Source organism: Haliotis rufescens, unplaced genomic scaffold, assembly GCF_023055435.1.
Source record: "Haliotis rufescens isolate VD_foot unplaced genomic scaffold, xgHalRufe1.0.p SCAF_1, whole genome shotgun sequence".
NCBI classification, from domain to species: Eukaryota; Metazoa; Mollusca; class Gastropoda; order Lepetellida; family Haliotidae; genus Haliotis; species Haliotis rufescens.
This window is the reverse complement of record NW_025963779.1, coordinates 73,665,108-73,678,436: the sequence shown is the minus strand read 5'-3', so window position 1 is coordinate 73,678,436 and position 13,329 is coordinate 73,665,108. Positions and strand designations below refer to the sequence as shown.

Here is a 13,329-nt window from a genome sequence, read left to right as displayed (position 1 = left end):
TTCACTTCAGAAATCTCCAGTTGTATCTATCGTTAGGTATGAAACTTAAGAAAATACACAGAGTTCTAAAGTTTGATCAAAGCCCTTGGATGGAGCCCTATATAAGGTTGAACACAGATTTAAGAAAGATAGCTACCAGCGATTTCGAAAAGAATCTATATAAGCTCATGAATAACTCGGTATTTGGTAAAACTATGGAGAATCTAAGGAAGCGTGTTGATGTTAAATTAGTCAGATCTAATGAGGAAGAAAGACTCAGGAAACTTATAGCCAGTCCGGCTTTTAACAGAAGCAAGATATTTGATAACGACTTAGCCGCGTTGCATATGCAGAAGAGTAATATAAAATTCAACAGACCGGTGTACGTTGGTATGAGTATTCTCGACTTGTCAAAACACTTAATGTATGACTTTTATTACAACGAACTTAAGAAGCAATACGGCGATAGATGCGAGGTGTTATATACCGACACAGATTCTTTGTTGATGGAAATACAAACCGAGGATGTGTATAAAGATATGGCAGAAAAAATAGATATGTACGACACGAGCGATTACCCAAAAGATAATCCACTGCACAGCGTAGTAAATAAAAAGGTGTTAGGTAAGATGAAGGATGAATGTGCTTGGACCCCTATAGCGGAGTATGTGGGATTAAGACCTAAGATGTATTCTATAAAGAAGTCCGATAATGGAGAGATAAGAAAAGCTAAGGGCGTTAAGAAGTATGTTGTAAAAAAGCATATCAAACACGAACAGTATAAAGAATCATTATTCAACGGTAGAACGTTCAAACACGAGATGAACTCTTTAAGAAGTTACGATCATAGGATATATGGATTAAGAATGAACAAGACATCACTATCCCCCTTAGATACAAAGAGATGGATTGATAATGATGGTGTAACTACCTATGCTTATGGTTATGGTGGTAATACCGTACCGTCGGGAACTATGAACAACTCTTCTCGTACAAATGCCCTACCCGGTCCATCTTGAAGATAATAAAGAATGGGCTCTCCTTCTTTCGTAACCAATCTACTAATGTTATACGTCTTAAGGGACCATATGGGATCGGTTGCGCGACGTAGGCCTCCTTCGAGTTCACCGGCCTGGTATAAATATCTTACCCTTACTCTATCCGGAAGTTTTCGTTCTTTGCCTCTCCTCGGTGCTGAAGATTCGGAAGTCACGGATTTCATTTTAATAGCATGGGATGGTTTCTTCCCTATTAATCTCGTTACTTCATTATTCAGCGCTGATACAACGGCTGATAATCGTGTCACCCATTCGGTTGATCTCAATCGCTCGGATTACATTTCGATCCCATACTGATAGACAAACAAACATTCCGCTAATGTCCGGTTAAATCTTTCAACGATAGCTTGACTGCGGTGGGCTTCTCTTTCACCACGGACGATTTCGACATCATGCTTTGTTAACAGTTTAGTTACCGATCCCATAAACTCGCGACCGGGATCTACTTGAAATAGCTTAGGCCATTTTAGCGGTCCGCGTTTATATATGCGACTCAGTGCATTAGCTACCTCCGTTGATTCTTTCGAGGTTAATGGCTCAGCCTCTTTGTATCGACTAGCCACATCCACTACCGTTAAAGCGTATTTATACGTTTTGCGTTTTACCTTATCGTGGGGAAGAAACAAGAGGTCAGCCTGATGAACTTCATTCGTTGTAAAAATATCAAACTTCTTCCTCGGTATATAACGCGGTGCCGGTAAGTATATCTGCCACATCGCTTGTTTCTTTAACCAATCCTTGGCCACATCTTTAGATACCTTAGCCGCGGTGGCTAATTTTTTTATTGCTCCTACACCTTTCCAATATCCTCGTGGGCTATAGTAAATTTTATCCATTATTAATTAATATTGATATTTCTTTTAAAACGACTTTCGTTGAATCACATCACTAATAGAAGCAATGATTGGCCCCAGGTATTGGTGAGCTAGAGCCAATTTAACTTAATCTTATGACTATCATTAAATCGCATCATCATTTTGGCATAAAAAATTCCTCCTGTAGTAGCAGTATAGGTATATGAATCCTGCTCCAGTGGAGTTGCGGCAGAACCATCATTACCTATACTACTAGTTGGAATATTGCTGTATGCGGCATTAAACAACAAACAAACAAACATTAGGAGGAGGAAACAAGGACTGGCCAGCTCTGATTCAGTATACTGTTTCTGAGTGTGGCATACATCATGATACATGTTAAACTGTGGCATGGTATCTCTGACTGGCATTAGTGCGGACGAGTACCAGCAGCCTCACACACATGCATGCCATAAGAGTAAAACACCTTTCACTTATGTGAACCCTTTATGTTCACTTCCAGATAGCTAATGGGCAGAGAGACAAGATACAGGCCTACCACCTACAGAAGAGGCAGTTCATTGGTGAGACTTGGTATTACAAGCTATGTTATCCCTGTGTTACCCAGGTAGGCAGTCTGAAAGTATACTCCACTTGAAGTATATCTTGCCAGGTGCTGGGAGCTTAATCAGGTACTCCCCTCCAAGTATAACTGGTGAGGTACTGGGAGCTTAATCAGGTACTCCCCTCCAAGTATAACTGGCAAGGTACTGGGAGCTTAATCAGGTACTCCGCTCCAACTATTACTGGCGAGGTTCTGGGAGCTTAATCAGGTACTCCCCTCCAAGTATAAGTGGTGAGGTTCTGGGAGCTTAATCAGGTACTCCCCTCCCAGTATAACTGGTGAGGTACTGGGAGCTTAATCATGTACTCCCCTCCAAGTATAACTGGCGAGGTACTGGGAGCTTAATCAGATACTCCCCTCCAAGTATAACTGGCGAGGTACTGTGAGCTTAATCAGGTACTCCCCTCCAAGTATAACTGGCGAGGTACTGGGAGCTTAATCAGGTACTCCCCTCCAAGTATAACTGGTGAGGTACTGTGAGCTTAATCAGGTACTCCCCTCCAAGTATAACTGGCGAGGTACTGGGAGCTTAATCAGATACTCCCCTCCAAGTATAACTGGTGAGGTACTGGGAGCTTAATCAGGTACTCCCCTCCAAGTATAACTGGTGAGGTGCTGGGAGCTTAATCAGGTACTCCCCTCCAAGTATAAGTGGTGAGGTACTGTGAGCTTAATCAGGTACTCCCCTCCAAGTATAACTGGCGAGGTACTGGGAGCTTAATCAGGTACTCCCCTCCCAGTATAACTGGCGAGGTACTGTGAGCTTAATCAGGTACTCCCCTCCAAGTATAACTGGCGAGGTACTGGGAGCTTAATCAGATACTCCCCTCCAAGTATAACTGGTGAGGTACTGTGAGCTTAATCAGGTACTCCCCTCCAAGTATAACTGGTGAGGTACTGGGAGCTTTATCAGGTACTCCCCTCCAAGTATAACTGGCGAGGTACTGGGAGCTTAATCAGGTACTCCCCTCCAAGAATAACTGGCGAGGTTCTGGGACCTTAATCAGGTACTCCCCTCCAAGTATAACTGGCGAGGTACTGTGAGCTTAATCAGATACTCCCCTCCAAGTATAACTGGCGAGGTACTGGGAGCTTAATCAGATACTCCCCTCCAAGTATAACTGGCAAGGGACTGGGAGCTTAATCAGATACTCCCCTCCAAGTATAACTGGCGAGGTGCTAGGAGCTTAATCAGATACTCCCCTCCCAGTATAACTTGCGAATTACTGGGAGCTTAATCAGGTACTCCCCTCCAAGTATAACTTGCAAATTACTGGGAGCTTAATCAGGTACTCCCCTCCAAGTATAACTTGCGAGATACTGGGAGCTTAATCAGATACTCCCCTCCAAGTATAACTGGTGAGATACTGGGAGCTTAATCAGATACTCCCCTCCAAGTATAACTGGCGAGGTTCTGGGAGCTTAATCAGGTACACACCCCCTCCTTGGGGATTCCGGGTTAGAATGTTCCCACTAACCTATGCTTGTCATAAGAGGCGACCAAATGGATAGAGTGTTCAGGCTCAGTAACGTGGTTGATTGTGTGTCCTCGTACCTGACAGCTTGGATCATTGCTCACAATATCAATCACTGGATTGTCTGGCCCATACTGCCATCAGTTAGCTGAAACATTGCTGAGTGCAGCATTAAACAACAAACAAGCAAACCTAATCAAGGACCACTTTGGGATTATTTTCAAATTTGTTGATGGAACAACAGACTGAACACTGAACAACAGTTACTGAATAGCTGAACACCTCCATCTCTCATTTCACAATGAACACATGAACTATGAGCATGATGAGTTAACTCGTCAGTGCTTGTGAGACAAGATACTCCACCACTGTTTCAGGGAACACCAGCATGGACGCCTGTCTCTCCCTCATCATGGCCAACATGGGGCTGGTCAAGGAAAACACCTTCGTCTTTGACCCCTTCGTGGGGACAGGTGGGTAGAACAGTTTTAGTTTTCCTCTTGCATATTAAGATAGTCATACCATTTGTTATCTGTCCAAAGCGCTGCATTTCGCTGGCCAGAGTTGTGTCCCTTGAGCATTGTAGAAACCTGATTGTTGGATCGAATTCCATTTATGTTTCTAGGTTTGTCAGCACCATATCCATGCTCCCGTTGGGTTTCACCCAAAGTGGTAAACATCTGAGACTAACTCTGATTATTAAGACTATGAGAAAGATGGTGATGCTGTCAGAATCAACAGTACATGTATTATGACAATTGTGCATGGTACTGGATAATTCATATAGGAGCCTTTGAAATACATGTTAGACCGGAAGCCTGACACTAATTAATTGTGAGGACAAGTAAGAATCCAATGATAGTAGTCCTCATTTACCAGCAGCATTTGATGGTTATGATTCTAAACCAGTTCTCATGCTTCAATTTTGCTACCAATTGGGACTGAATAAAGCTGACAGAAACCATAGTAACCATTTCTGTCTCTTACAAGCAGGTCTAGCTTCAAACTGTGAGGGGGGTGGTCGGGTAGCCTAGTGGTTAAAGCGTTCACTCGTCATGCCGAAGACCCGGGTTCGATTCCCAAGATGGGTACAATGTGTGAAGCCCATTTCTGGTGTCCCCACCGTGATAGTGCTGGAATATTGCTAAACGCGGCGTAAAATCAAACTCACTCACTCACTCAAACTCTGAGGACAAGTCAGATAAAGTTTACACTACACCTGTTGATTAGTCTTTAAAATAATAAAGTTTGAAGGCTGTTTAGTTTTGCATGATAACACATTTGGATGATAAAATACATCTGACTGCACTATTCTCATGTCACAGGGAGTCTGTTGGTGGCGAGCGCCCACTTCGGTGGCTATGTGATGGGTACAGACATCGACTACCTCCTGCTGCATGCTCGGGGTGAGGACAAGCAGTTGTCATTGTTACAGTTTCCCCAGCAGCATTAGACCTTGAAACAATAGTCACAGCAATGGCCAATGTTTTTACCCCCATGGGGATTCCAGGTTAGAATAGGTCCCCAGCAACCTACGCTGGTCCATCCCATGGGGATTCCAGGTTAGAATAGTCCCCAGCAACCAATGCTGGTCCATCCCATGGGGATTCCAGGTTAGAATAGATCCACAGCAACCTACGCTGGTCCACCCCGTGGGGATTCCAGGTTAGAATAGGTCCCCAGCAACCTACGCTGTTCCACCCCGTGGTGATTCCAGGTTAGAATAGGTCCCCAGTAACCCACGCTGGTCAATCCACGGGGATTCCAGGTTAGAATAGGTCCCCAGCAACCTACACTGGTCATAAGAGGGGACTTATGGAATTGGTTGGTTGGAATCGATAACTTGTGTGATTGCATGTCATTGTACACTGATGGTGTTGATCGTTCACTAACCAGGTACTTGCTGTGTATGTTGTTGCAGGCAAGCCGAGCCGACACAATCAGACCAAGAGGGATCCGGGGGAGAGTATCCGAGCCAACCTTCGTCAGTACGGGTTCGAGAAGGCCTACATTGATGTGTTGGTGGGAGACGCTTCCAAGTACAAGATGTGGAGGCATCAGGGAATGTTTGATGCAATCATTACTGATCGTAAGTTGTTTCCTTGTCCATTCATTGCTGTAGACAATGTTGTGTTATTATCAATCATCAAGCATTATTAATTGGTAGTGCAAATGTTTTCATTACACACTTCTGCATGCGTACTCTTTGTCTGTAGTGAAGTTCAACAGATGTGAGGCTTGGTGTGGTGGAGAGCAGGGCAGGGATGAACATCTAGCATAATTTATAAACTATAAACTGGCGCTTGCTATAAAATGCACCGCCGAAGTCTATATCTAGTAAGCAAATATTGAAAAGATGATACATCACTGAGAGGGGCTTATGCACACTTGAAGACCAAAGCATCCTGTTGATATAGGCTGACGTCACTCGGCATTGTTTCGCTGGTGTGTTTTTCTTTTCAACAAATTACATCATAGAGTGACCTGTGAAGATCCGGGGTAGAATAGGTCTTCAGCAACCCATGCTTGTCGTAAAAGGCGACTAACGGGATCGGGTGGTCAGGCTCGCTGACTTGGTTGATGCATGTCATCGATCCCAATTGAGTGGATTGATGCTCATGATGTCAATCACTGGTTTGTCAGGTCCAGACTCAATTATTTACAGACCGCCGTCATATAGCTGGAATATTGCTGAGTGTGGCATAAAAAAACAAAAACAAAACCAAAAACAAACATCATAGAGTATTTGTCGTGTTTGTAAACACGTGTGGTGCTGAATTCTAAAGGTAGGCCCTGATTATTGGTTAAGGAGGCTCTTTTTGCCCAGAAGGTATTCTTATTAACCATCGCCGTAAGTTTTAATCCCCCAGTTGTTCTGCTAGGTCTGAGGACGTGTGTGTGAATCTGACCTGTGTATTCTATGTCTAGCTCCCTATGGCATCAGAGAACCAGCCAAGAAGATCGGCAACAATGAGAAGGAGATCCCAGAGGATGAGTCAGTATAGCAGCTTGTTACTTTATAGGAGATCCATGAAGATCTTGGTTAGAATTGGTCTTCAGCAACCCATGCTTGTCATAATTGGCGACTAACAGCATTGGGCGGTCAGGCTCGCTGACTTGGTCAATGAATGTCATTGTATCCCAATGTGCATAGATCATTGTATCCCAGTTGCATAGATCGATGCTCATGATATCAATCACTGTATTGTTTGGTGCAGACTACCATCATGTAGCCGAATATTGTTGAGTGCATTGCTAAATAACAAACAAAAGTTCATAGGGACCACATTTGTGGGGAAGCTTGGCATTCTTTGAAAACAAATTGTTCCATAAATACCAGAAAAAATATTTTTGCTTCCAATTTTTGCAGTTTGTATATATATTTATGCATGAAGAGGATTTTCAGTGGAAATAGGTGAGAGCAGTTGTAGGGAATACACATTTTGGTTATTATTTTATGAGCTTCACCTTTTGTGCTATTTTGATGTAATTTGTCAAATAAGTAAAAGACAGAAGAATAAAATAGTTGGCAGTTCTTAATATGCAAACCTACTTGTGATCAGTGTGTTCATCTCCACAGAAGGGAGAACCACATCCCACAGCGCACACAGTACCAGCTGTCTGATATATTCAAGGATCTTCTCAACTTCTCTGCCAAGTTTCTCCGTCTTCACGGTCGTCTCGTCTTCTGGTTCCCCACCATCAGAACGGAGTAAGTAAAGGACACCCTCATGTACCCTGCAGTGTGGTTACTGAACATGACATCTGGATCATTCAGGACACTAGTTTCATAAATCGTGGGTATGTTGCCAGCTTATTGGTCAGTTTAATCACTCCATAAATCTTGTAGATATATAAATGGTTTTGTCTCAAACAAGCTCTAATTGTAGTCCTTAATGGGAGACAAGTTGAGGCTTTAGATTCAGAGCATGTGATACCCCCACTCTCTGTCTTTAGATCAGTGTCGGCATGCCACGAACATTAGTACCTCTGATCTCGGTCTTTAGATCAGTGTAGCTGGGCCAAGAGCATTTAATACCTCTGATCTCTGTATTGTGATGAGTGTAGCTGGGCCAAGAGTATTAGTACCTCTGATCTCTGTCATGAGATCAGTGTTGGCATGCAAAGAGCATTAGTACCTCTGATCTCGGTCTTTAGATCAGTGTAGTCATGCCACGAGCATTTAATACCTCTGATCTCTGTATTGTGATGAGTGTAGCTGGGCCAAGAGCATTAGTACCTCTGATCTCTGTCTTAAGATCAGTGTAGGCATGACAGGTGCTTGTGATACCCTCAATCTAAGTCTTCAGAACAGTGAAGGCATCACACAAGCATTTGATACCTCTGATCCCTATCTTCAAATGACAAGTGCTTATGATACCCCTACTCTCTGTCTTTAGATCAGTGATCAGAATACCTAAGCTTGTCATCATGTTCAGATTATGAGACACATTTATGACATTATCTATTATCCATCTATAATGGCCTGTATCCCCAAGTACATACGAACCCACATAAATATGTGCACATTGACACACACACATGCAAAAACAAGACCTAGACCTAGACCTAGTCTAGTGGTAGAGCGTCAGCCCGGAGAGTGGAAGGTCCGGTGTTCGATCCCCGGCCGCGTCCAGTGTGCGAGCTTAGCCTCAATTTTGTAATTGATATCTTTTCCCGTAAAAACCAAGCCTCGTTCTCAAATGCGACCTACAAACAGTAAATACAATTTGCTAGCAGATGACATATTCACTCTCTAGTTTCTGTCAGCTTGATAAACAGGTTTCTACTAAAACAACTGTGTTTTTGTACTTTTATTAGTTTTCCATGTTACGAAATATATTCACTGAATATTCATGCTTTTCACCTGGGTGATAAGGTTTATTCATTTCATGATGAGGACCATCTTGGATAAAATGTTCCCAACAGTATGCATACCTGACAGGGACGACATGGGCTACCATAATGATACGATGTCTTACATTTTTTCTCAGGAGGAATGCCATCATTCCAGCTTTTGTTTCTATTTCCTTTCTGACTTTTTGGATGGCATAAATGCACACACATTCACAAGATGCAAAATTCTGCGAGCGTTTACAAGTTCTACATAATATTAATGCATACACAAGCCTTATTGGTAAAAATGTACTCTTGATATTTTCCACTTGAAAATTCATTGGTTTTAGAGGCGTCAGAATTCCAATATGTTCATACCTTTCTTGACAAATCTTCAGTGGTGTCAGTTGGAAGTCGCATCATGATAAATAGTTAGTAAGAAACTGGTATTCCAAGTTAGTGCCAAGAAAATAACAGTTGAAACACACAATTTAGCCATGATTGGGCATAAAAATGCAATAGCCAAGGTATAATCCAAAAGTAATCGTCCACCACAACAGAAACAGTAGTATACTGCTACAGCAGATGATGGGTTTGAGCCAATCATTTTACTGATAGAGGTCACATGACTAAAATCTTGACTACTTCCGGTGCTGTGAAGGGTTACTTTTCCTAATTAAAACTAACAAACCAATACATATTTGAGATTTAAGTTCTGATTTATTTAAGCGCAAATGTCTGTTCAGTGTGATAACACTCACAAACTATGTCCAGACAGCTTAAGACAGAAAGAACCAAATGTCAAACACCACAACCTGTAAACCATCAGTTTAGACCCCTGACACACAAATTAGACCCTCAATGACATATCAGTCAACACAAATTTAAACAAACGGTGTAAAACTGCCCTAAAGTAACATATCTGTCATTAGAATGTGATGCTATCAGTAAGGTGCCAGATTTATTTATGTTTCTGGCTGCTCTGTGTGGGACTTCTTGGTCACTTGGAGGGGGAAACTGGGGACTGTCTTTTATCCAATTAAAAACATGTTTACAGTTCTAGCTCCTCCTATTTTAAGTTGGATATAGGAAGCTTAGTGACCAGTGATTGCAGGAAACACAGGAATTGGCCCCTCCTCCCCTTAAGATAGATGGAACCCATATTTTTGTGTATGACTTCTACCCTGTGAGAGAATATTTTGAGGTCACGTGACTTCAATAAACATGTTCTCACAACTTCTACAGTGCATGGATGGGTTATATTTTGGTAGTATTTTGATAAATTGACACATGTGGAAATGGGAAATATATGAAAACATTACATGTTCAAATAGGATTTGTAATAAAAGGTTTATATGAGGTAGGTGTAGAGCCCAGGATTTTTCACTTCCTGTGACAGGGGTTGTGACGTCACTATGGGGATTTTAGCATTGAATCTATTTATAACCTGTGTGAAAGCGAGGCTTGGTTTTCATCTATAAGCAGTAACATAGGCTGAGCTCGCACACTGGTCATACCAAAAGACGTTAAAAGGTGGTACTTGTTGGTACCCTGTCTGGTGCTCGGCATTAAGGGGCTAAAACAAGGACTTGTCGGCTCAGAGTCAGTATACTGTGTCTGAGTGGGGTATTCATGTCAAAACTGCGGCATGGTATCTCAGTGGGCTAGCTACAAGCAGACACACACACACACACACACACACACACACACACACACACATGCACGTCGCTATATAAGTGCAATAATCTTGGACGCGACGTTAAACCCAATTTCACCTCACCTCACATGCAAAAACAAACATGCATGCACAAGGAGAAGCACACACTCACGTGAGAAGACTGATACAAAGCTTGTGTTGCAGGTACTCTGACGCCAACGTGCCACGCCATCCGTGCTTCCACCTGGTGGCCAACTCGGAGCAGTGTCTGACGTCTCGCGTGGGCCGCCGACTCATCACCATGGAGAAGGTGCAGGAACAACAGGTAGGAGGTCACTGGGCACCTTCGTGTGATGTAGTAACTTTTCATTCACTCGAATAGAGTACACTTTTCTTCAAAATGCCTATCAACATGGGCAGTCAATATTTAAATGATTGATAAATGTGCTTGAATTTGTCCTATAGAAGTTGTATCCTTGCCCCGGAACAAGCATATCATAACCCGAGTCCCCAAACAGAGGAAGGCAAAATGAACACAAAATGAACACTAAATGAACACTAAATGAACACAAAATGAACACTAAATGAACACTAAATGAACACTAAACGAAAACAAAATGAACACAAAATGAACACTAAATGAACACTAAATGAACACTAAATGAACACTAATGACACTAATTGAACACTTTTCACATGCATCACATAGAGGTAACTCACATTGTTTTCACAATTTTTGAATATCTTTTTTTTAAAATGATTATCAAGACTTTAATGTTTCAACATTATAGATGCTAAGGTTCTTTAAATGTTGATAGGGTTCCGCTCCTCCTGGTCTGACTTATCATTACAATGACACCAGGTCCTCGTGATAAAATCACTCTCATTTTGACATTACCTGGTACTCATTACCAGTTGCCCATTCACCAGTATCATGTTGTGTATGTGTTTCAGGTGGAGGAAGATGACTTGGGAGCTACGTACGACGTCGACCACTTCGCTGGCGCCTCCTTCCGTGACAGATACTTCAGGTCTTTATCTAGAGACTCATCCCCAAACAGTCCAAGAAATCACAGGAAAAACAATAGCAAAGCTGATGAAGTGTGTGTGGAGAGTAGCACTGACACCCAAACATTATCTGTAGAACAGTCTGACAATGGTGAGACACTGGTAGAACCTGAGAGCAGCACCGGCACATGACAGACTGGTTGAAGTGTATGTTCGGTACACTCTCCCTAGGCACAAGGATAGTTCTGGCAGATGGAAAGTTGATGTACCGGCCAGCATTCTACAAGCATTTATTCAACAGGGCAGATGCCGGGCTGTGGAATGTAGTGCTGTGAGGATACATTTAGTTGTGATACAATTATCTGGATAGGGAACGATAAACATCAAGATACATGGAATCCCAATGGCACAAAAAGGAAATGTATCTACCACCAGTGGGAACTACTTGGGACAAATCCAAAACATATGATGTGAACCTGCATCCAGGAAACCAACAATGGCTTCATAACTAATGTGCAAATCATTGGAAAACAGCATTTTACAATATTCTCATTTCATCGAAACTAAAATGTGCTCCTTATATGTAAATGTATCGTTTTGTATCATACACCGCCTCACGATTGAATACAATATGTCAACGCAAACCTTATCTGATGGACTGAATCTGTGAATCGTTACGATCCAAATGAGGCCTTATATGTTTGGAGTTGGTTTACAAGACCAATTGAGAAATAAAAACTGAAATTAGGAGTAAAAGAAAATGACATTTGACAAAAATAATTTTTAATTACAATTAAAAAACATCTGATTTTATAGTCGCTGTTTGTAATAAATGTGAATAATATACATAAATTTATTCTAGCAAGAAAAAAAATCCTCTTTTTGGTATAATTTAGCAGTGAAACATCTTTGATGGTGTGACCTACAATTTTTTTTTTCATTCATTAGTAGCAGTGCTAATGTGGAAGTTGAAAAGTATCATTTCTTTTTCGACCACCAACATTGTTTTTTAAGCCAGATGTTTTATGAGCCAACTTATAACAAATAAGAAACCCTTTGGTATGTAGGGGAAGAATGGCATGATGGCATGTCACCTTGAGCTTCACTCAGTGTGCACCTTGGGAAATCAAGCCCAGCTTGATGACGCAACACTCTATTATTAGTCAATCACGGCCCTAGTGGAATGGTTACTGCAAGGAAGCTGTGATATCACCATCTGAACATGTTCCTTTACCTTCACTGGGACATGATCTTGATTGTAGTCATGGCTGCATGATGCCTACAGGTAAAGGTCAGCCGTTTTGTGTCATTAGAACAAGAGCTTGTTTCTCTTTCATAATTAGAAATATATTTAAGATGTTGAAATTGTGCATTAATATGTCAAATGTGTCTGTGATATGCCAAATAAATAGTCATCCTTTTGTTATTTATTATCCCCTGCCCCAAGAAGATGGAATACATCGACCAAATGCTTAGGTTATCAATCTTGTTTGTTTGTTTTTGAACGCTGCATTCAGCAATATTCCAGCTATATGATGGCGGTCTGTAAATAATTGAGTCTGGACCGGACGATCCAGTGATTGACATGAGCATCAATCCACGCAATCTGGACCACCCGATCACATTAGTCACCTCTTACAACAAACAAAGTCTCCTCTTACATCAAGCATGGGTTGCTGAAGACCTATTCTCTACCTATCTTTACACGTCCTAATCAATCTTTACATAAGGTGTCAATATTTATGATGTTATTCATAGGGAAAAGATGTTTTCATAATTTGCTATGGAAACAACATCTGACAAATCTTCATGAAATTTTGAAATACATTAACCATGAGTATGAAGGTATGGTCACTGGACAGTCATTGGTTACCCAACACACACCTGATGTGATGCA

General features: G+C 41.7%; 1 protein-coding gene across 1 annotated transcript in view; it reads left to right on the top strand.

The window, feature by feature from the left end:
* Window positions 1-12,853, top strand: part of LOC124139758 (tRNA (guanine(10)-N2)-methyltransferase homolog) — a 34,398-nt gene extending 21,545 nt beyond the window's left edge. The window contains exons 7-14 of the mRNA XM_046507074.2: window positions 2,355-2,415; window positions 4,309-4,404; window positions 5,257-5,337; window positions 5,853-6,020; window positions 6,860-6,926; window positions 7,512-7,643; window positions 10,629-10,749; window positions 11,379-12,853. Of these exons, the coding sequence (XP_046363030.2) occupies window positions 2,355-2,415; window positions 4,309-4,404; window positions 5,257-5,337; window positions 5,853-6,020; window positions 6,860-6,926; window positions 7,512-7,643; window positions 10,629-10,749; window positions 11,379-11,624 (972 nt within the window). The 3' untranslated portion in view covers window positions 11,625-12,853. The remainder of the gene's footprint in view (window positions 1-2,354; window positions 2,416-4,308; window positions 4,405-5,256; window positions 5,338-5,852; window positions 6,021-6,859; window positions 6,927-7,511; window positions 7,644-10,628; window positions 10,750-11,378) is intronic.
* The last annotated feature ends 476 nt before the right edge of the window (window positions 12,854-13,329 follow it).